Source organism: Heterocephalus glaber, unplaced genomic scaffold (genome assembly GCF_053883595.1).
Source record: "Heterocephalus glaber isolate CG9 unplaced genomic scaffold, H.glaber_assembly_v1.0 deba00001429, whole genome shotgun sequence".
In the NCBI taxonomy this organism is placed as follows: Eukaryota; Metazoa; Chordata; class Mammalia; order Rodentia; family Bathyergidae; genus Heterocephalus; species Heterocephalus glaber.
In genome coordinates this window covers 1,063,449-1,088,454 of record NW_028258294.1, presented here as the reverse complement: position 1 = coordinate 1,088,454, position 25,006 = coordinate 1,063,449, and the positions used below count along the sequence as shown (strand labels likewise).

Below are 25,006 nucleotides of genomic sequence, written 5' to 3'. Positions count from 1 at the left end.
CAAAAGTCCAAGCCCAAAGTCTCCTCTGAGACTCAAGGCAAACTCTTAGTTTTGAACTCCTGTCAAATTCAAAAAGCATGTTATATATTCCCAATATACAGTGGCACCAGGTAAAGATTCTCACCCCAAAAGGGATGAACAAGGAGATAGAAAGAAATAGGACCAAAGCAAGACTAACACAGCAGGGCAAACATCAAGTCCTGCACCTCTGTGTCCAGCACATAATGGGGCACATAATGATAAAATGTGATTTCCTGATGATTTGGGTATCCTGACTCCTATGGCCTTACTGGTTGGAGGCCACATGGCCTCTCTCTTGAGTTGGCTTTGCTCACAACCTGTATATAGCTTCCTTTGGTAGATGTTCCCAGCATCACTGACTTCCTAGGGTCCCCACAGCTTCATTCCCACAGCTTCATGAACCCTCTCTCAGGGGCACATTGCCTGGGCTCTCAGGCCTTCCTTGAAATCTAGGTGGAAGTCTCCATGACCCCACAACTCTAGCATTATTGATTAGATGCTTATTTTTCATGCATACAGAATGCAAAAGTCTGCCAACTAGCTCAAGTAGTAGGTAAGCCCTCTTGAAACATGGCTGTAGCAGCCTCTGAATGCCTTCATAGTTGAGCACTATGAAATGAATTACAGGGAACCAATTCCCTAAATGGCCCTTCTAGTGTGGGGAACTCAGCAAGCAGCTCTCCTCTCAAATGAAATATTTGTACTTTTCTACACTGATCCTGTGATGGGTGGGTCATATCAATTCCTAAGGTGCACTCAAGACATCTTCAAAATACTTGGTTTCTTTTTAATGGCACTAATCTTTTTAGAAACCCCACCTTCTTTAGCCCCAGATTTACATGTAGTTCTTTTTGGGGGAAAAAAATAAGGTTTTCAGATTTTTCTGCTCTCTTTTTTTGCTCTTGGTTCTTGCTATAAATTTGGCTAATAGTAGCCAGCAGTACTCATGCCACAGCCTTAACACTGGACTATCTTGAATTTTTCTGTGCCAGAGCAATTAGTCTGTATCTCTTAAACTCACCCTCCAACAAAGTCTCAAGGCATCGAGAAATGAAGACAAAATTTTCAGTAGAATATAATACCCATGGCCTCTAGTCCAATCCCTCATAGAGTCCTTGTTCTCATTCAAGGACTCATCAGCCTGTGCTTTACTACCTGCAGAAACATCATGGCGGAAGGGTGTGGTGAAGCAAAGCTGTTCACTTCATGGTGGCCAGGAAGTAGTACGCAGAAAATGAGCACCAGCAAGAGGTGTACCCTCCAAAGGCAAGCCTCCAGTGATCTATCTCCTATGTGATCACATTCAGCTATGAACATAAGTGGATTAATTCACTCATGAGTATAACATCCTCATGATTCAATCACCTTTCCAGAAGTCTCTTAATCCAGTCAAACTGGCAATTAAGATTAATTGGTGCACCAGCCATTCTGAGGTCTAGGAAATTGTGTACTCTTCAGAGACAAGGTGTTCTGCATTGCAAAATTAATAACTTTAGTGATTTATGCTAAACTTTGTCATAGGTGTGGTTTATTTTTAAATTTCTATAACTTAAGGAAGATGAATATATGTAGAAGAGATTATAGAAGAGTTATCAATAGCCTTACTAATATCAGCAACATGAAATAAATGTGTTTGTGTATGTAAGTATCCTTTTGCATTGTAAATCCCTTCTAAAGTAAGGTAGGACATATATACATAAACACACACACACACACACACAATCCTATTTATCATCTGGCTGGGATATAGCATCAACGATAAATGATAGGAGTATCAATTGTAAAGATCCAGATAGTTACACATTTCCTCTACTGTGGACTATAAAAAACAAAATGAAGGTGCAAGTCTTAGTAAACATGTTCATTCAGTTATTTAATAAATCTTGTTAGATGTCGAGAAGGTAGATGGATAGACTGGATAGACAAGTAATCATTGCCTGCCTGGAGAAACAAGTATTCTGAGGACAGAATGAGTCCCTACAGGAAGTCATAATACCAAACAAAGGGACCAGAGAATTTGCTTTCTAAGTAAAAATAATAATAATAATAAAATAAAGGCGGAGAACTTATTTTAAGGTCAAAGGAAAAAGAGGCTCTGGCTTAAAAGCTGAGAGAATTTGAACTGGCAAGGAGCTGAAAGGATTTGTAAAGTTTATAAAATGTGGAAGGTAGCTGGGAGTAGGATACAAGATAAGTAGGAAACAAAGTATGGTTTACTTTCATTGCATGGATGAGTTTATTAAAAAGAATAAAAGGTCTCGGGTTGCTTCAGCAGTACATATACTAGAGTAAAAGTTCTCAGAACTGAAAAGTTAGACTCAAGTCAGTTCTGATGCTTTATATTTTTCAGAAAACTTGTACTTTGCCCTATAAACAATGAAAAATTTGAAGGGTTGTGACCAAATCAGACCTAGTGATTTCTCTGAATTTGCACAGTGAATGTAACCGTATCATTGCCTGTACATAACTGCATTGTGAGGTCCTCCTAGACAAAAAACCCTCATGTTTGCACCTTTAACAAGGTGTCTATTCAACATATACTCCTATTCAGTGTTCCCTTCTTAGAGAAAAAGAAGGGAATTATCACAGGTGGGATATGGAGAGACCAATCTGATAACCATGGGCAGGAGGAACTGGAGGACAGAGGACTGTGGATGATGTTGGAGAAAGCTACTGTAGTGCTCTAGGTGTGAGATCTCAAAATCTGAATTCAACAGTGGCAATAGGAAAACAAAATAAGGAAACTGTTGTGAAAGAAATCAGAGGGCTTTCATCCTTGAACATCTGTGCCAGTAATCCTAATAATAGTTTACAAACATTTCTTGTTTAATAGCTGAGTTCCACTGCTGTGACCAGGTCATTAAATGAATTGGTCTCTAAATGAGGAATTGTATATAGTGTGTACAATATTCAGAACAAAGAAATGGTCAAAGGAAACTCTAGCTTGATGAGTTTGCTTTTATTTGCATAACTTTTACATGCACTACTGTAATGTATAACAGAACATAAAATTACAGTACTGCTCAGTACAATCAGCAAAAATTGCAGTCTGTATAAACAAGGTGTACTGTACAAAAAAAAAGACAAAGGCCTTATAAACAAGATGTCCAGAACTGTACCAAAAAAAAAAAAAAGACAAGACATAAGTCCAAACAGTACACCTTAATCATAAGTCCCAACAGTTGTTATACAGGTCATTAAATGGGGAATGTGTATATTCCAAAGCCTTGAGCTTCTTTATGAAGAGAGGGAGGCAGAAATGAAACATGGAGCTGGGGTGACAGTAGTCTCCCTGAATCAAACTGCAGCTGGCATTGAGAAATTTTAGTTTTACTTCATTGATTCTTGGAATTTTCCATATGGCCATTGATTCCTACTGTGTTATTTACAGATTTTTTTTAAAAATCTGAGAATGATTTCTCTGGGAGCTGCTTGCAGAATCTGCCATTGTGTTGTTTATCAAAAAAGCAGTTTGACAGTTAGCAAGATGGAAATTGTATTTGGTTCACCAGGATAAGTTATGAGGATTGATTTTTTTTTTTTTTTTTGGTAACAGCTTCAAAGTGACATTTTGAGAGAACAGTCATTACTCCCCTACCAAAAAAGCAACAATAGCAAAAACAACAAAAAGAAAACCACTCCTTAATGGAGCCAGCCTGTAGGTGGCAAGAGACAGGTGAAAAGTTCAAATATACAGAGGTGACCTAGAAATCAAGGCAGGAGGATTGAGAGGAAAGCCACACAACCACTTCACAGGACATTAGGAAGCCAAGATTTTTCTTCAAAAATTCAGAAAAGGACTCTCCTCCCTTTGTTGTTACTTTCCTATTCACAACCTCTAACAACTTCCTAACTGGGCTTCCTGGCTCTGGTCTTTCCTCTCTGATTCCTTCCCTATACCACGTGACTTGTACTTTTATTTTTACTAAAGAACAAAAAGAGAGAGATGTTCAGGGAATTCTGCAGTGTTACTACCACGGCCTGGGGAAAGGTGCTAAATCTTTATATTGTCTATCAAATGTGATAATTACATTTGTCCCAACCTTGAGCTCCTCTGTCCACTGAAAGCCACCTGAGCAGCACATAGATAATTACCTGATAAAGACGTGCCAGTGGCTTCCCTGAAGACAGTCTTCTGAGGAGCCCACAAACAAGGGTCTGCCTCTGGCATATGTGAGGAGAGTCCTATCGAAACACTGACAGCCAGGAGAACTCAATGACTATTTTTGAATGAATGAATAAGTATACTATATTTCATGTACTTCTTATAGTGCATTTCTTGTCAAGTTACTGATAAGGAAACTGATAGTCTGTGAGATGGCATGGAGAATAAATCATGTGTTCTTTAATTATTCTTATGCATATGCATTTCTCAGTAGTCATCTCCCTGTTGAGTCCAAAAAGTACTGCTGTCATAACTACCGAGTTAATTTGCACGCTTATATACAAATTTAGTATAGTGTATAACTGACAAAATCTGTCCACTACACACTCTTGTGCATACATACACATATCCAGACTTTACAATGTATTTTACTTTGTTATAATTCTTTTCCCTTCTTCGGCTTCATTATATTTTAAGACCTTTTTAAAATTGCATATGTTACATGGAAGTTTGCTCAATTTCATCCCCAGAAGGAAATAAAAAATGCAAAAATTGTGAAATTTTAAAAATACTTTTGAAATCCAATGTTATCTTCATTCCCTAGTTAAGCAAAAGCTTTTATTTAGTTAATCTTGGAAGGAGTTGGTAAACATTATAAATTTACTTGTTCTTTGTACTTTTCTCCTTTCTCAGGTTTTCAGTTTTCAGATTTTTTAAGCTTTTCCGCTTAAGATATTTGTTGATGTTATACCAGGTGCCAGGTACTGATTTAGGCAATAGAAATATAGGGGTAATAAAATATTTTCTAGAGACCAGAGTGTTAGTAAATAATAAATAGTCCCTAAACCTAACCCTAACCCTAAAGAGGTGTAAAAGGATGAAAAGCATGTTGTTGGTAGATGTGATAGTTTGTCAGGAAGGAGCTCGGTGTGCTCATGGAAGCCAGTGAAGCTTAATGTTACCTAAGTGTGGCAAAAAGCCTAAGTACAAAGCTTCAAGTGTCAGGAGATAAGGCAGAGGGGAAGTCAAGACCCAGATCATGCAGCGCCTTGGTTGTTTGGAGGGTTTCAGTAAAGGTGAGATTAGAGTATTAACATCACTCTGTGGCAAGGTGGAATAAATTTCCAAAGGGAGCGAACAGGAGTCCAAGTCCATAACACAGGTGACACATAGAGAAAGCCTGACCTTGGACCACAGGGTAGGTATAGAGAGGAGAAAAGAAACTAGAAAATACTGGATTTAGCAGGAAAAAAATTGCAACCTGCAGCACCCACTTTAGCTTTGATTAAAAATGGAGGTGCCCAGGGTCAACCCCAATCATGGTATTAGATTCTCTGAGGACAGAAGCTGGCAAGGGGCATTTTCGCAAACTCCCTAGAGATTCTGATAAGCATGCTAAAATCTGAGATGCACAGGCATAGTAGAAAGAATGACCTTCTTTTGAACTAATAACATAGCTAAGATTCAGTTGCCCCATATGTAAAAACAAGAATCATATTAAGAGATAATATATGTGAAGTTCTTCAAAGTACTGTTCTGCCCCTTTCCCACCCTACATACAGACACATCACACATCTCACCTCCCCATTGATGTTATAATGAGCAACTTCTTAATAGTACTTATTTCTTGGATTCTAAATCCCCTTTTGCACAACACAGAGAAAGGCAACCCTGCCAAAACTTTGCCCTGCACCCTCTTACATGAAGCATGTTTTGCTCACTTTGTAGCTAGGAGAGAAGAACTTACCACACCCTGACTCTTGTGGGCAAAACCAAATCAAATTTCCCCATAAAGTCAACATTGAACCTAACCATTGAATGTGATTCAGTTCTCATCCAATTCAGTTTGTGACCAGGTTTGTGAACTGAAGTACCATATGAGTGGCAGAGCTGAGCTCTACACTGTAACATAAGATCTTATGTGAGTAAAACAAATTGATTATTTAAAAGTCTTGTATATGAACTAATTCTAGATGTTATTAGCTAAATCTATCCATTCAAATAGTGATATGATGTTTGGGATAAAACAATATAAATAGATGTATAATTTATGGTTATATAATTAACAAGTATAGTTGCATCAGATGAGAACATAAGCCTTTGTGAAATTTTCTTCCCACTATTCAGTATTATTCAGATAATTTGGCTCAATCCCATTTCTACTTTGGGAACCATTCATGAAAAACTTCTGATTCACTACAGGGTTTCCTTTAGCCTGGCTTGGAGTAAAGGACCTGGAATCACATTGTTCACTGTGGAAGTGCTGTTCACTGTACAAAAGCTTTAACTATATGGAACCTAAAACAGCAATGCTAATACATAAAGATGTAGAAGTGACTGTCGCATCATCCAACTTTCTCACCACAGGAATTTTATCCAGACTTGTATCAAGTGAAATTAGTATGTCTTGCCTCTTTTCAACAGTACACTGTTTATATGTGAGTAGAAAGTCTTTTTTATGACAGATCATGTAATGTCTAAAAAGAGTTTCAACAATAGCTTCCAGTATGTTCCTAATGTTCAATACCTAATTACTTTGTCTTTTCATTGAGACAGAGATGAGGAGTGGGGGGAAAAATTGAGATTCTGGGGCCAGGGATTTAGCTCAGTGGTTTCGTCGCCTGCTGCGCAAGCACAAGGACCTGAGTTTGATTCCTGGTACAAAAAAAATTGAGATTCTGATATTAGGCTGTCCTAGATCCTATTCTTAACTTTCATAATTATGTGATCTGGAGCCAGTAGTTTCTTTCTGACACTCTTTTGTCAATTATAATAAAATCTAGAGAGTAAATTGCAAGTCTCTTGAAGGTAGTGAACACAATTTATTTAGGGGCTGAAATACTTCACAGCACTCAACTAATGATAATGTGAGTGAAGAATGAAGAAAGTGGTTAAGAGAAAAGTTATGTAAAATAGAAGGTGCAGTCCACTTTTTTTGCTATAAATTGTGAATAGGGAACTGAACAATTTATTCTTGCCATTAGAGGAAGGTTATCTTGGTACAGTTATTTCCTTTCCTTTTAATAAGTAAGTTTTTAGGGTTTTGAGTTTCCTCTCTATACATTAAAGACACACCCCTATATTACTAGGCAGAAACATTTAAGATATGTAGAGTCTTTGTGGGGACTCAAAGGAGACATAAGGCTTATTCTGATGGACACCAACTGAGTTCTAAGAGGAGGTAGCATTTTAGCCAAGTCTAAATTAGGATTAAGATTTCAAAACTGTAGAATAAAGTGCATTTTCACACTTAGCAAACAGAAGCAAAAGTTAAAAAAAAAGTGTATCTGATGATGAAGTACTACACTAGACTGGAACACACACAAGGAGACAGTGGGAGAAAAGGGTGTAAATGTAGCATTGGGCCCAGTACCACAGAGTATTGAATATTCCTCTGCAAAGTCCTGTTGATAATAAGACAAAGGAGCAGCAGGATGCTTGTAAATAAAGAGGTTGAGTTTTGTTGCTGGGAAGAGGGATGATGGATACCTGGGAGCAGTGCAAGAGGGAGGCACCTGGAAGAGGGCATTGAAATGACTCAGTAAGAATCACAGAGATCACAGCATAGGAACTGAAGGGAGGCCACAGGTGGCAGTGGCCTGTAGCAGAGAATATTAAACACACCCTCTGGGGCCAGGGATTTAGCTCAGTGGTTCCGGCGCCTGCCTCACAAGCGCAAGTTCCCGAGTTCGATCCCTGGTACCAAAAAAACAAAACAAAACAAATAAGCACACCCTCTGTGAACACATGATGGATAAGGGTCATGCAAATGAAGCAAAGTAACTATGCCCACTAGGATAATGATAGAAGGGAGAATCAACTTGACAGAGCCTAGATGAGCAATTTAAAATGTGTATATTCTTTCAGGCCTGTCTTCAAGCATTTACTGTTGCCCCACCTGCCAACTGAAGTACTTGGCTTAGGTAATTGCTTTGTCCTATAACAGCTTACACATTGTCTTAGTTACTTTTCTTGTTGCTGAGACAAAATACCCAACACCCAAAGTTAAAGGAGCAAAGGTTTATCTGGCTCACAGTTTGTAGAGGTTTCAGTTCATAGTTGGCTGGTTCCCAGGCAGAGTAGCATAGCAGAGGGGCTTCACAGAGGGGAAGGAGTTCACAGCAGGCTGAAGGCAGTGTGTAGCAAGTGACAAGCGTCTTTCTGTCCTTTATATCTTATCCAGGCTACCCACCCTCGCACCCTTAGTATCACATCCTTGACCCCAGCATCACACACTCCATATCCAGCTACCTCTGAAAAAGCCCCACCTATGACCGCATGAGGCTTTGGGGGGAGGGGGCATGTAGACACAAGCACTAACATTGCAGACTAAGTAAAATTGTCAATGAAATAAACTTTTTAAAAGCTTGAAACCACCTCTAGACTGGAAAGGTGGTTGTGATAAGTCCAGTTCTCCTCTGGAGTTAAGAAATTTTTGTGGATATAGAAAATCAGTTCTTATATTTGCAGAGTACTTTGGACCTTATCAATTTCACAGATGAGAAGGCAGGGTCAGAGGAAATAAGTGACCTGTGTGCAGTCATACAGCTCAACACTGTTCTTTAGAGGCACATGAATATTTATATGTTGTACTGTTTCCTTTACTTAACAGTAGTTTACAAGGTGCCTTTCATGTCTAACACCAGGTTAGGGCCTGAGAAAAACAAGGATGCCTAAGCCTTTGCCCTTGCTCTTTGCAAACATCTTAGGGTCTGGGAAAGGTTTGGAGTTCCTTTGAAGTGAGCACTCTGGATATATGATCTGTTTCTCTTTGGCAGTCAGCAAACCTAGTACTGTGACCTCAGCGATGCCACTGGCCATGTCATCTGAGACAGGCCACTTACTCCTCTGTAAAATGAAACTTATAACCGAGATACAATACATGTGCTTCTTTAAGACGTGAAACACTAACCTTCAGTCATAACATGAAGGCTATTGTTGAATCAAAATTACACTTTTCACAAAAATCATCCATGTGTAGTTCACTCCAATTTCCTATGTGTTCATCTATCATAATGTGCTAAGTACCATGGATTTATCGCCTAATGGGAAAGCATGAAAAGTATGTCATGACTCAGGATTACGATTTATCCCATTCTGTGTATTTGAGTTCCTTTCTTGGGAGGTAAAAATAGCTCTGTCCTTCCTATGCAGTACGGGCCAAGTGTGTACACATAGGTAACAACAGGGAAACTGTGGAAGCATCTTATCTTTGCTAGTCGTGGTTAACTGTGTAATGCAGTTTCCATTCATTTATAGAGTTATAGGAACTTTGGATGACAACTGAAAAGTAAGGGCTTTCCTAGCACCTCTCTCAAACTTCTTACAAGCTTTTATCAGTGTACGTTAGAGCTGTTCTCATTGACAAGAAGTAAAGAGCTCACAGATGTGCCACTTGCCTTTCATGTTTTCACAACTTTGTGAATATCTGTAAGTATTTCATTCTCACTTGAAGCTAGTATTTGGGCACTCTTGATGTGAATAGCTTTCTTTTGCTCCTGGAAGGCCCCAAGTATCTACTGTTTCACTTTATAAATGGTTTGTGCTTAATTGCCATAAAGAATTAGCAGTTCACTGAATTTGTGGCCTGAGTATAAGGTGAATGACAAACCTGGTCACTCCTCATTCAAGGAGAAAGAGTCTGTGAACCCCTCCCCCCCAGCAGGCCCTTGGAACTACAGATGAAAAATGACAAACCTAAACCTGTGACTGTTACTTAGTGGGATAATTGCTTTATTAAAGGTAAAGAGCAGCTCACCTCCCAGTTGATTTTAAAGAGCTAACTGAACTAAATCTATACCCTTTTCAGCAGTAGGCACCGTTCACATTCAGCAAATAAAGGATTTTATTTTGACAGTATTTCTAAAATGCCCTGACAATAAAACTAACATACATTCAAGATTACTTTAAGCCAAACATTTTGCTAAAGAATTTTTTCATTAAATTTTCAAAACAATCCTATAAGGTGACTTCTATATAGGGTCCTCTTTTGAGGGAAATCATCATTCAGGATGCCCCTCCACCCAGTGTTAAATAAATCTTTTTACAATGATATTATCTAAATATAAACACAAAATTGGCTTATAGCTCTCCTCTATAAAGTTAAAATTATCGTGTAACAACAAAATTCAGAATTACATACTATAAGTGGTGATGTTTTAGTAAAACTAGGTCTTTTTCCATGAGACTGCCATAGTTGTGGCTGCTGGGTGGAGTGCCTTTGGCGGTGGACCTGCCTGCCGTGGGTCACAGAAGACTCTGTTCCCTCACCACTGTTTGCCTGTGGTACAGGCTCTGCAGAACCACGGTGAAGGCTCTGTCTGGGTCTCATGTCTCACTGCTTACCCACTTACCCAGCTCCTAGCATTGAGACCGGGACCCTGAAATTGCTCAGTGAATACTTGGGCCTTCAGGTGTACCACAACGCCAACCTGCGTGGCTGTGGGCTGTGCACTGTGATTAAGCCCCCAACCCCCTTGGCTCACTGCAGGGCACAGCTGTGCTCCCTCGGCTCTGCCTGGAGCAGCGCACCGCAGCACCTCGATGCAGCCCCCACCCACACTGAACGTGCTATTTTAAATCTTCTGCAGGTGGAGAAACCCCAGGAATAAGCTTTTATCCATTTATCTCTAATTCTCATTCTTAACATCTACAGTAGCCTGTAAGAGCATAGTAAGTAGAAGAATGTGCCTAAACTTTGGTGGGTAGATTTTGTGACTTTTCTATCTGCTGTACAGTTCTTTTTCAGGATTTTTAATCCAAATGCTTCTCTCTTGCACAGAAGTAAATATTTAGTAGGACCAGATGTAACTGACAGGGTTTTCATAGTCAAGGAACAGAGCTTCCTTTATTTTTTAACTTTTTAAAATTGTTTATATCGATTAATGGGTTTCAGTCTGGCAGATTCATACATGTACATAATTACGTTGATCTTTTTTAGCCCCCACCTCCTTTGCCTCACCCTTCCCTCTACCTTCACATTTGTGGGTTTCCAACTGTGTATTTTTCTCACCCATCCCCTCACTTGCCCCTACACCTCTCCCCTCCTTTATTCCCACACTGCGTCCTTGCAGCTTCTCACCCATTCCACATTCCCATGGAACAGAGAAGGATGGAGGCAGGGATGGCTGTGCACCTCCCCACTGGGCACTTCTCCACTTGACAATCTCCTTCTCATTCTTTAATTCCCACCTAAACCATGCTTCTGACCCTTCTAAAGCTTCCCCGGCTCCCTTGCATGCAGTTGTTCCAACCTCCATTATGGCAGTTATCACACACCACTCAGTCTGTGTCCCCAGTGTTTACTGTAGTCATGTTTTGCACAGGGATACAGGTGGAGAATTAAACCCCGCCCACATCCCATTCAGCAAGAGCTAGCTTATGAAAGAGTGAGCTTTTCTATTGCCTCTTCCCAGAAGTGGAACCCTTTTCTAGTTTACACTGGGTATTTTTTGCCATTAAAGACCTGTGTACAATGTTTGGCAAAAACAATGAGTGATTGTAGAATAATAAAAATAGTTCATTCCTTGAGTCCATAGTAGCAGAGCCCTGCATGCCTGATTGCATTCAGCCCTACAATTATCTAAGAGGGAAGTAGGTTATCCCATTTCTCTGTCATCTTATAGTAGTAGATACTGTTGTCAAATGAAGTAGCTTCTTCTAAAATATTCATTCTTGAGCCCCTGAGCTGAGACTTGGAATGAATAGAGTAATAATATCATTCACTACTATTTCCCAGACACTGCACTGTGTACTGCAAGTGCATTGTCCCCCAAGTGGAATGTGACAGTGATGTGAATAGCTTGTCCACATAAGAAAACAATGGCATGTTCTTTCTGTCTTTAGAGTCAGAAATTAGGAGCAATTGGTTTGCAGTGACAATTTCACCCAGCAATTACTAGTGTCTAGTGAAGACATAATAATAAATTTGATGGGAGCTGGAGAAGTAGCTCAATGGTAGAGCACTTGCCTAGCATGGGAGCAGCTGGGGTTCCACCCCAATGCTGCACTAAAGAAAGGAAGAAAAAATAAACCTGCTAGGCTGTGAAGTGAATATGAATAGGAAAGGGCTCAGGGAAGGGGCTTGTTCTCAAAAGACGATTTGGAATTTTTTAGAGTGTTTTATTCTCTTGAACTGTGTGTACATTTTTCATGGCTTTTATCTCCACATTCTAAAATTTTAGAAGAATTTAAATCCCGGCCAAACGAGGATCTGTTCTTTTATGGGCTACTAATCACTACTAGGAAGCAGTGTTTGATTGTTCTCTTCCAAAACACATGAACTGCTGAGAAATTCTTAGACCACTCATATACTCCCTGTTTATAAATGTGATCCACTCTCCCCTACTGGCCCTGTATGTCTTAGAAAATGTAGCCCAGTTGCATAAAGCATATAAAATGCATCTCAAAGGAAATGTTCAAGTGAGGGATACAGCACAGACTGGACCAGAGAGCCTGAGACAGAAGCCAAGAGGATGTTCTCTCTTCCCACTTTCACTGACTTACAGGAATGGAGCTCCTGTTGAGAACCCTAATCCCTGTGACTCATTCTGTTAACAATGGGGTTACTGGCTAAGGGTCCACAAGTCTCAGCTATGTAATGGATTTGCCTCTATTTTTAAGTTATCCCTCCTTTCATTCAAGCAGGAGGTAAGGGTTATTCAATCAGGCACAGCATTACAAAAAATACTATTATGACACTTACTGATTTGCCCTCAATCACTCCTGGGACACAAATGCTGCAAATGGCCTAGATATGGAGTTAGCACCAGATGGTGAGAGGCAAAGAGCAAACTGTCAGATCTGGAGTCTGAGTCATCATCCAAAGAGAATGAAGCTGAGTACATCTCCTATCTGAACGAGGAAGAAAGGGAATGAAGACAGGTAGGAAGAAGAAATATCTTCTCAGTGTAGATGCTATATGCTGTGAAGACATTCAAGGTCAATGCATTTAATTCCCTTTATACAAAAGATGAAGCTGAAGCTCAGGGAGAGAAAGTGACTTTCTAAGCTCATATAAAAAGGAGGAGCCAGGACCAGGAGTCTCTTCTCTAAGTTCTATAGCATTTTTAACTTAAATATTTGCCAACTAGCACTGCTAGAAAGTAAAACATCTTGTCTGATAGTTCACTGCAGTATTCCAGACCCTAGCGTGAGCCTCCATGCATAGAAGCTCAAGAAATAATTGATGAAGTGAACCAAAACATACACCAGATCTCAAATCTCTCAGTCCAGTGCTCTCATGTTGTCCCAGGACCCATTTGATATGCCTGTGGAGTTTGAGGGGAAGTTGTACCAGAAGCAGAAACTGTTCAAAAGACATATATTAAAACTAGAAGCTCTTTGTACATAATCTGTTACACATACAGTGACTCAAAGTGTACTTAATTTGGTCTTGTAATACAAGCAAGATAAGTCAAGTTAGACAAAAGCAAGGGCTCTTCACATTTGTGGGATGAAGTAACATGAATAGCAGTCAGAAAAACATTGTGAACTTTGCCTCCTAGAGAAGATGTAGGTTCACCTCTACTGCATTTCTGGAAGTGACTGGTAATGGAGGAAAGAACTTGTGCTCTGTAGGTGCAGAAATCTGCATTCTGACTAGGACTTTCTTGCTTTTTCAACTTGTGACTTTGAGCAAGTTACCACTGAGCCCCATATATAATGAACAGGTAATAATAATTGTAATAGTTGTAATAGTGGGAAGCAGGCGTTGTTAAATTCATGATACAGATGAAGAAAATGAATCCTAGAAAGGTAAAATAACTAACCCAGAGTTGCACAGACATTGAGTTGAATAGTAGAGACTCTCAAAAAAAAAACATGTCTGGCAGAGAAGCAGTGTGCACAGGCCTGTCTGAGCCAGAACTAGGCTCTTCTATCTACCCTCTGCATTGCTCTGATTTAATGGTAGTTAAGATAGTTATACAACAACAATGCTGACTGCACCCTGTAACATCACAGGCATGCATTTGAACAAGCCATACTATAAAACGAAGTCATTCCTGCCTGCAAATAGCCACTGAATCAATTCCCCTATCATGACAATCATCTCGCAAGCAATTCTTCATCCAACATTGCTTAAGTAACCTCTATGTACTTAGCATCTGCTAAGTCCTAGGAGAGTCTAAACATAAAAAAAAAAAAAATAGTGAAGTTTGGGCTTTAGAGTTTGACAGAATCCATTTAGAGCTGAATTAGAATCCCAGTTCTCCCACTTACCAGCTGGGTAAATGTTGTTACCTCTTCAAAGCTTGAGTTTTCTCACTTGTATATGTGAAACAACATAGACAGAGGTAGGTGGGTGTGTGTGTATTTACATGTAAGGGGTATCATAGTATAATGGACCCTTGACTTATGAACTCCATCAGTTCCCAAGAGAGGGTTGGTATAAGTCAATACAGCAGAGACCTGGATGTTTACCTGGGTACACACTATAGATAACAAGAGGCAGATGAATCTTCCATTAACCTATTTAACCCAAGTTGTTCTTATGTCAGTCCAGTTGTAACTGAGGATCCACTGTATTGTATTCAATGACATAATTAGTACTAAATGTTTTACAAGATGTGTACTGTCAATGGAACAAAGGAAGAGATCAATAAGTATTTTATTATCACCATCGTCAATGAATCTATTCATTGGGGAAAAGACACACTTTGAGTTATCAGAGAAAAATCAAGAACTATGCTAACTCCTTTGAGGTGGAATGGCCTCCTGTCTTCTGCCTGCTCACCTTGGTAAACTATCTTTCAATATCCAACTCACCTGTCCTTCACTGCCTAGCTTCCTCTCCCCAGCAGTTATTTTGCATTCTTCTATCCTTTAATACATTTTACACACTGTATTAGTAACTTGGGAATCTGTGTTGCTGACCTGTGAGTCCTGGAAAGCTCACTCACTCAAGTCCTAGAGCAGTTCAAGACTAAATGTGTGCCCAGTATCTATTTGGTGTGTGAAAAAAAAATGGATGTAATCGCCAAGGAAAAGGGGGCCTGGAGTAATTAGGAAAATCTTTACTAAGAGAAAGTTCATGAGAAATGAGTAACTTAAAAGTGCCTCAGTAGACAGTAATGGAATCAGGGAAAAGATAGGGCATCGTTATTTTAAATTAGTGCAAATTAATACACAGATTTGAGAGAAAGACTTTTCTTCACACAGATGAGGGTGAATCAGTTACATCTCCCCTACTGGCCCCACAGGGTCACATTGCCTTTTATTTTAGGTACTTACGTAAGACCAGCAGAAACTGACCTAAGTGATTATCCAAAGAGGAGAGGAGCCAATGGAGAATTACAGAAGAACTGACATTTCTGGGGAGGAAAAAATGAAATTAAGGAGGGACACATTCCCTGTGAATAAACATGTTATGTTAGACTTGTGCATAGCATTCAATCCTTCATGGACAAATCACAGAAATCTCATTCCTTGAAACACTTGAAAAAAATAAAGCAATAGCGATTATGTTTCAGAAATAAGGTATAAAATTCCACAGAAAATTTGCCTGGAGAAGTTCTCTGCAATGGTTATCTGCTATAAGCAGAGGAATACATACTTGGAATCTTTGCAAGTGATCACAGAAAAGCAGGGTCACATAGTGGATAAAAGCCAACTGCTTGGGTAAGAAAGTTGCCTTATGAGCCTGGCATGGTGATGCATGCCCATAGTACCAGCACTATGGCAGGCTGAGGCAGAATGGTTACAAGTTCAAACCAGCTTGTGTGACTTAGACTCTGTCTCAAAATATAGGATAAAAAAAGGGCTGAGGATGTAGGAAGGTCCTGGGTTCAACTGAAAAAAGGAAGAAAGAGAGAGAAGATAAATGAAAGAGAAAAAGAAAGCATAGGGATAGAAGGATAATAAAAAATACAGGGACATACCAGAATTCAATATAGCAAGTATTTCAGGAAGATGTGATAAACCATGTCTAATGGGTAGATAAAATAAAAAAGCAGAGTAAGATGAGACCTAAGAATAAATGTTGAATCAATCATCCCAGATTTCATTGGTGACCCTAATAAAGCAGCCATGGACTGTACCTGCCAAATGGGCATGGTTGTGCTCCAGTAAGACTTTATTTACAAAATCACGTATGGTCCATGGGCCATAGTTCACTGGCCTCTAGTGTAGGTAATATGACAACATTTGAAGTATGGTTCAAGTACGTTCAAAAGGGAGAAGTTTTGGTTTAAAAAGGTGGAGGTAGCTGGAGGAGAGAGAATGCAAGATCATAAAGAACGGGTCTACATTTACTTGGAAGAACAGACAAGGTATCCCAGATATAGATATCTTGGGCCACAAAATTAAGAAAAACAGCCTATTTACTGTGCATCAGAGTCTCCATAAAGTCTAATATGTAATTCAGCTACCCTTCAGCTGCAGTATTTTAGGCTTGCTTTCTATAGAGCCTCTTGGCTACCTTATCTCTCTTGCTCTCTCTTTTTTTTTGTTCTTGTTTTGTTTTTTGAGACAAAGTCTCACTATATAGTTCAGGCTGGCCTTGAACTCACAGTGGTCCTTCAGGATGCTGATACTATAGTTGTGTGCACTATGCCGGCTTACCTGATCTCTTCTACTAGAATTGGGCCTCCTCAATTTGGACTGCTAAGTGATACGCCTTTATTTAGCATACAGAGTTCCAAAAATAATGTTAAGTAGAAAAAAGGAGGGGGGGGGGTGAGACTTCATCTGGGATTCTGAGAATGTTTGGATCTTGTGATTTTGATTCCTTTCTAAGCAAAGAATTCTATGTTGAATTTTCTCCTATCAGGTTAAAGATAAGCTCCCACATTTTCACAAATGATGAATCTAGTTTGCTGTCTTCACTAGGCCATAGGTAATGGTCATAAAGGATCCAATTTCTCTTTATTATCTACTTCTTTTTTTCAGGAGCAAGTACCTTTATGCTTAATTTGCATTGGAGTTATTTTTATTTCCTGTCCTAGATTCAAAGTAGCAATGAAAACAGAAAAGATACAAAAAGAAAATTTTTTCCTGATATTAGCTAATAATATCTATTTTTAATAAGCATTTTAAGGTACTGCACTAAATACTTTACAATTCATTATCTCTTTTTCTTAGTCATATGAAAATTTTAAAGCATAAAAAGCAGAAAGATAAATCTGTTATACTCAATAATTATCAACTAAAAATTTTTTAAATAAAAACTCATACATTCCCCTAAATTATTTTGAAAGGAAAGCTGTAGAAGTGATGATTTTTCTCTGATCTAGGATTCAATCCAGAACCACACATTACATTTCCTTTGTCCTATTTTTTTTTAAGAATAATCTCTTAGCTTTTTATGTTTTTTCTGACACTGACGTATTTTAATTTACCTAATTATTTCTTCATCATTAGTGTCAACTAATGCCTTTTTGGCAGGAATACTATATAAGTGATGCCATATACTTCTCAGGGTTTCCCATTAGGAAAACCTTGGAGTCACCCAATTTTTAAAAATGTAGATCCTCTTTGTGAATAATGACATTTAAAAGACAGAATCAGAGTGTTAGGTGTATCTTTGCCTAATAGTGTATCGTTACATACAGACTTCTTTAAAGAATTATTAAACAAATCTTAAGTTTATATCTGATGCTTCTAATTACCGTCACTATTGTAAGATTCTTCCTCTAACCTTTTCCACAGTTACAACTCTTGTTCCCAACAACATGCCTGTGTTTATTCATTTGCTTAATCTTATACCACATACCAAATTGTTTCAGAATTGTTGTACTCCCATAACAATCAATAGTAAACTTGTCAAGTGAAGTACAAGATTTCTTTATAATCCTACTTTACAATATGTTCAGAGAGTCCACATTATTTTGAAGCAATTTAATGTATCAAATCATTTCAGCTATAAATATTTTAGTATAGCATGACAATGCCATCACATGTAAAAATTAACAGTTACGGAATTAATAAATATCCAGTCTTTTTTAGGGCTGAGATTGGGTCATATGTATCATAAATGCTTTGGGGGGGCTTTGTTTCACATTTTGTTGGTTTCAATGGGCTCCAAATGAAAACTACATTGTATAATTGGTTGATCTGACTTAAGTCTTCTCTGATGTATACATTTGCCCTTCATTTGTATTGTTTGACTGCAATTTTTACACCAAGAAACCAGGTCATTTTCTTTCAGAGTTTCCCATACTTCAGAGTTTGCTGGTTATATCCTTATAATGTAATTTTCCATGTTTCTGTGACCTCTTCATATCTGTAAACTGATCATTGGATCTAGAGATTTGATTAGGTCCAGGTTCCTTTGAAGGAGTTTTGTTTGGAGAATAATAGAGGTTGGCAAGGCTAGTTTGTAAAAGATTATTCTCTCTCCCTCCCTCTCCCCTTTGGGTGTTTACAGTTACCAATACTCAATGCCTTTATCTATTAATTATGGATCTAGCAGTTTATTTGGACAATATTATAAGCACATCATTCATATAGACACGTTTCTGGGGAAATGCGTGTGTATGTATGCTAACTAACTTGTCTTTCCCTTAATCCCTCTTTGTCTCATTACTTGTTCTTTAACATCTCTTGTTTTGAAATTCTTTTTGTGAACATGAAAACAACGTGGCCAAATTTATAGTAACAACTTTCCAGAAGAACACAATTAAAAGGAAAGAAGCATTTATAAAAACTAAAGAGGCCACAGAAAATGTGTATCTTAGTTCGATCTATTTTAAATCGAAATTCTACCCAGAGAACATTCTTCTCATGAAGGTGACAGTTTAGAACTATCAAACACTTGAAGCTTGAGAAATTAGAATAGGAAGATTAGAAAAACTCTAACATGGCCCTCATTTTAAAGTGACCTGGAATAGAATGATAAAAATATGTCAAGATTTACTCATGCATCTTTAAGAACATGGAATCTGAGCAGGATAAGAAGTGATTTGTATTTTTTGTTTTGTTTTCTTTCATGAAGCATGTGTTTTATCTTAAGCCAGCTCACCAATACATTACATCTCTGGTCAGGCTACATGATTGATTTCATGCTGTTTGACCTAACAACCTGGCAACTTCTGAGTGACAGTGATAAGATGCTGACTCATGATACAGATGTTCTAATGTCTGTCACAACATGAAAGGTATTCATTTAACTGAGACAAGACCAAGTAGATAAACAAAAGCAATGTATAGCTGATTGATTCCAAGGATTGGAGAACATACAGTACAATTAAAGATAAAAATGTTTACATCAAATAAAATTAGAAACTTGCTATAATTGTTTCATCCCATAGTGTGGGGTTGGTGTGGGGATCCTATGACCTTATTGAGATATAATTCCCATAGATATAATTAACCACTTGGAGTATACAACCCAATGTTTTTTAGTATATCATAGGATTATACAACCTTTACACAACCTAATTTTAGAACATTTTCCTCTCTTCCAAAGAACTGCCATGCCCATTAGCTGCCAATTCCCCCTTTCTCCACCCATACCCTTATCCCTAAGCAAGTACTAAGCTAGCTTTCTTTATAGATTTGCCTGTCATGGGTACTTACCTTTAAATTGCCCTACGTGACCTGGGAAAATTCTTTTGATTTTTTTTCTCTATATTGTCATAACAACAAAGAAAATGGGATACAGCCCTCAAACACATGAGTGGATATTCAAAAAATTGTAGCAGGATAACCTAAAGATACGTTATTGAATCTAACAGCATCAATAGCTGAAATAATCACTAAGCAGTGAAGCTTAAGGAATGACAGATCACTTAAGTCCAACGCTAGTAATTTTGAATATGAACTTGAAGTGTGTTTGAGTTTTAGAAACTTCCTGTGCTCTTAAGAACAGCAATATTTGCAACCAGTAGTATTTGCCAATTTGATTTCTGACTTTACTGCTTACCTACCTGTGTGACTCTGGACAAATAAGGAAATAATGAGAGGTTAGCATGAAAATTAACACATGTAAAGCTTTTAGAATCAAGCTTTCTACTTAAGTGCTGAATAAATGGTAGTTGCTGTTTTATCACTTTTATAAGAACTCAATAACTTAGGTAAAATTGCAAGGTAAAATTCTTAGATATGCTAATTTACCCCATGCTACATTGGATTGTATTTTCAAAGTCTCTGATCAAAGTTTCCTGCCATGAAAGCAAGGGATCAGGATTGAAGATGCTATAATGTAGGAAAATAAATAATATCATTGATCAAGTACGATTAAGAATAGAGCCATAAACCAGCCTTCAGTTACTTTAGAACCATGTATTCTATAATAGCCAAAGTGCTAATTTATTATTCTCACCTAGCACTCATGTAACAGATTTTTCTTTTCTATATTAAAAGAAAACATTGCAGTAGCAAAAGCTTATGTAATGATACACATGTCTAATAAAATAAATAGTATTAACATTATAAACCACATATAATCTTTTATAGTTGAAATGTTTTAAGACTCTAAATGTGTGACTTTTAAATCTGTGTGAACTGAAAATTGTGATTTAATTTTGTGTCCGTAAATGTAAGGAAATGTAAACACCAATAATTCTACTACCTCATTTTCAATTCCAATAAGAAATGGCATTTGCCAATAAGACTGTTAGATAATTTAATGTCTGAGGTATTATTATGTATTTTCTGTTCTTTAAAAAGTGTGGTACTCAGTATTATTATGTCTCAATCAGATAACTCATGATACACAACATTTTCATACTTGGGAAATGTTAACACATTACATTCCTTGCTTTGAAACATAAAAGAATTAATCACAGACAACACCTTTTCATTTTCATTTGACCCCTGAAACAATTTTAATGATGTGATTTGCATGCAAGCTCATATTGGGGCCCAAAGGCCTTCACATTCTCAACTGTGTGTATTTTCACCCCAGGCTTTCCTCCTCTTGGCATTGTTTTGTATTTGCATGAAAACTTCTTTTTTTGCATGAAGTCATCCATAATGTTGAAGATAAATGTCTAACATACCTTGCACTATCACATGCCATTGATTCTTACATGTTTTTTTTTCTGTTATTTTCAGTTACTGAAATTTAAATATGCTTGAAATGTAAAAGTGGCATGAAACTGGAGTGATGCAAGAATAAAAGATTATCATTTTTGGTGTTTTGGGACACTAATCCTCAATTAAAAATCATGATGTAACTATATTGATCACAGGTACAATCAGCAGAGTAATAAGTTCTGAAGTAGTACCTTTTTTCCAAGAGAAAATATTTTTAGTGCTTGAATGTGAAGTATAAAACTTGTCCCCTGATTTCATAAATTATTGAATGCTCCACTGACTTTGGTGGAATTTCTTAGTACCTAAAAATATAATGAATAACTTAATGACAAGACTAACATTTTAGTACTTTAATGTTTCCTAAACTAACATGATGACCAAAATGGATATTTGAGGTAGGAGAGCATGAGCGTGCAAAGAAAATAAGTTATTTATACAATTTTGTCAAACTTCAGATCCAAAAGGGCACATGACTGAGTCTCACCAGTGAGACAAAATGCATACATCCAAACAGTTGCTCTTTCCTTCCAAATAGTCACCGTGCTGACTGCACACTTTTTCCTACCAGTTGTCATTGACCCCTTTTCAAATTTTCTTCTAAGCCATTCACATATTCATTTTCAAACCCATGTAGTGAAAATCTTGTTCCTTGGGGAATGATTTTAATTTTTTTAACCACGTTAAAGACCCACAAAACTGATTCATTCAAATGAGAATGGTAATCGAGCTGGCGAAACATTTTTAAAATTATATGTGAATATAAAATTAATAAGCCTTGCATGGCCTATAGCTTGTAAAATGATCGCAAATACATCTCTCAAAGAAGAATCCCACAAACCATATGCATAAAAACAGAAACAGTTATTACTATTAAAAGTTTTCTTAGGAAGTTATTAGGGGAGCACATATTCATTTGAATGAATAAATTTCAATGCCTATAATATGTGTATATATTGTTTTTAATTTGGCCTCATTTAAGCTAATAGAATAGCTTATGCCTTAAAGACAGTCATTCTTACATTATTTTAATCTTATCAGAATACAGATGAGTGACTGTCATTTCTCCCTTGCTGGGTGAATATAAGTTAATGCCACTTTAACAGCAATTTTAACAATTTAGGTCGACTGCTTCCTGGCTGTTAACAACTAGCTCTGTGCTACTGGCTTGGACTCAACCTCTCTGTGCTTCTGGCTCCCTCTACAAAATGAAGGCTTGAGGCTAAATTATCTTTGAATAAAAATGTTATGCTGTAATTATCATATACTGTGAGACTATAATTATCATATATCCTAAATCTACATATTTCTCTGTGCAGCTTTAATTAAATCCAAGTTGAAGTAACTCAAATTCAAATTATTTTAAAAGATGACTCATCACTAAGAAAACTAGTTTCTCTAATAGAGAGTCTTTTCTACCTGATAAGATGCTATTTGTACAGCACTTTATGTTTACATTGTCTTACGTGAGTCTCACAACCTAAGAACTGCTATCATTATCCTCATTTTGCAGATAAAGATACTGAGGTTTAGAGAGATTCAGTTACTTGTCAAAGGTGATGAGCTAGCAAGAAGTAGAGCCAAGACAAAGGCTCCGGGTCTTCTAATTTAAGACTTTTCCCCTCCATCACCATTTATCTATAAGCAGTCTTTTGATTATAAGACCATTTTTCAAAGGTGTCATCATTTGGAATTTATACTCTTTGAAAATGAATCCTGCCTTTACAAGCCTATGGCACCTCTGTAGCATATCCACTTGCATCACTACAGCTGTCTCTGCTTTTACAAACTAGTTGTTTTGTCAGCATGAGTGTGACAACAATTAGACGTCCCCTGTTTTTGCCCCATGCCTTTTCTCCTTCACAGTCATTCAATGACAAGCGTAAAAAGAGCTTCATCTTTTCACGAAAATTCCCATTCTACAAGAACAAGGAGCAGAGTGAGCAGGAAACCAGTGATCCTGAACGTAAGTAGATTCTCGGAGATAATGTCACATGCAACACAAGAGAAAAAAACTTCCTTCACACATGATATAGGCTCTCCCACACCACACACCTAGGCCAAAAAAAAAAGAAAGAAAAAAAGAAAAACACGGCAGGCAGGCAGGACAGGTCTTACTACTGTGACCAGTGTTTGTCCACAGTCTGGATCCTTCCCTTCACAGAGCTCTTTGCAGAGTATACTGGAGAGGGAGTTGCCAAAGCTGGGGCTTTGCTGCCAACCAATACTTATCTGTGACCAGGAATGGGTCTGGTTTGCCTTTTCTCTCATGCCACTCTCTAGGGCTTGACACAAATTTCTTTTCTGGGCAGAAATACTGGATTCCATCACCACACATGTATTTTTGGAATGCTAGCTAATTGGAGTGACTAAATTACTTTGATTGATTACTGGCACATTGGCTCACTCTTTCCCTCTCAATAAACACTAAATACTTGCTCAATAGTGGGCTTGTATTGGTGGATACTAAGTTGCAAAATTTAGAAGAGATCATTCCTTTAAGTGGAACATTTATGTGGCAATATTGGCAGCAAAAATGGCATCTGCAAGTCTTTCTTGCTTTTTCTTTTTTTTTTTTTTACAGTTTTCTACTTAAACCTTTCAAGTTGCTTTACAAATCAGAAACTTCCTTAAGTCTCAGTCCAGGGAGTTTGGGGTAGTTGTTTCAGAAGAAGACAGTGGGATCCAGATTGTGTAGGCAACACGGTCTGTCATGGTAGTATCCGTTTCAACTCCACTGACTTCTCCTTCCTCTTCCGTGGCTGTTCTTCCTCTCTCATTGCTCTCTCTGGGGACTTCCATGCAGGACATCCCCGGATTAGGTGACGACGGTTATGGAACAAAGACTCTGAGTAAGTTGCCAGGAATGGTCACTGTAACTTTTCTTTTCCTTTCCTTTTGAGTTTGGCTTTTGTTCCTTTTCTTGAGGGCCTTTCACTCCTAGCATGCACAAGATACAAGTTTTATTTGTTACCTAGCTGTGAATGCTCCTACAAAATAATTTTCAATCGTTTTGTTCTGCATGTCAGCATTTAAAAGCAAAGTGTGTCAGGCACTCTAACTTCTGCTGCAGTTAACACTTTCCCTTTCTGACCATGTGACACAGCCAACATGGTCCTGGTGCCCACCATAGCATCACTTGCTCTCTGCCTATTTCCTCCCAGTGAGCAAGAAACCATGTTGCGAGAAAGGGTGAGCTAAATATTCTAGAATCGCAAAGTAGAAATATAGTTTATGTGCTTTCCTCTGCCTTTTCACATGAAAATATTTAATGACTTTGCCAAATTCTATAATTAAGTTGTATTTTGCTATTGGTAAAGGAGCTATTGCATAATCAAAAGGAACATGCATTCTAAAAAGTAAATAATCTATTTGACCTTCCATGAATAATTGTTACTGACTTTGATTGACTTTTTCTCTGACTTGCAGTGATCCTGCTTGAAACGTTTGTATAATAAAGCTTTAAATATTTATTAATATCATTTTTCTATCAGTGATTTATTAGTTCCATTATGTAATCAAGACTTCATTTTGTAGTACAGAATGAAAAATAAAGTACATTAGACCTTTATATTTTCTAGTTATTCATGTCTTTGGTCTGTGTCTCATTGCACTGACTGAGCAAATTTAAATTAACTATCCTGTGATTTTTCTTTCTTTAACACTAACCTCATTGTGTAGGTACCAGTGAAATAACAGAATTTTGTGTCTTTTGCAATTGTATCACATTGTTCAACTTTGTTTTGTTTTAACAGATATGGATATTTTTAGAAGCTATTCATTTCATTTTATAAAACAAAATAGCATTGAACTGAACTTAGTTTTCAAAGGCTGTTTATATAACCTTGAATAATGACACCTTTCATAATTCAAGTTACTGATTTTTTTAAAGAAACTGTATATATA

The 25,006-nt window shown here is 37.6% G+C and overlaps 1 protein-coding gene and 1 long non-coding RNA gene across 44 annotated transcripts in view; one reads left to right on the top strand and one right to left on the bottom strand.

Annotated features, from left to right (window-relative positions):
- The window catches only part of LOC110346369 (uncharacterized), an 87,027-nt gene that overhangs the window by 14,405 nt on the left and 47,616 nt on the right, over nucleotides 1-25,006 (bottom strand). The gene's annotated exons all lie outside the window — the stretch shown is intronic.
- Nucleotides 1-25,006, top strand: part of Dlg2 (discs large MAGUK scaffold protein 2) — a 2,046,311-nt gene that overhangs the window by 1,991,899 nt on the left and 29,406 nt on the right. For 30 of the 42 annotated variants that reach the window (XM_087212053.1, XM_087212052.1, XM_087212046.1 and 27 more), the window contains one exon: nucleotides 22,967-23,066. In XM_087212053.1, coding sequence (XP_087068179.1) covers nucleotides 22,967-23,066 — 100 coding nt within the window. Of the gene's footprint in view, nucleotides 1-22,966; nucleotides 23,067-23,906; nucleotides 23,953-25,006 lie in introns of all 42 variants that reach the window. The other 12 variants (XM_087212050.1, XM_087212047.1, XM_087212049.1 and 9 more) reach the window with 1 other exon arrangement.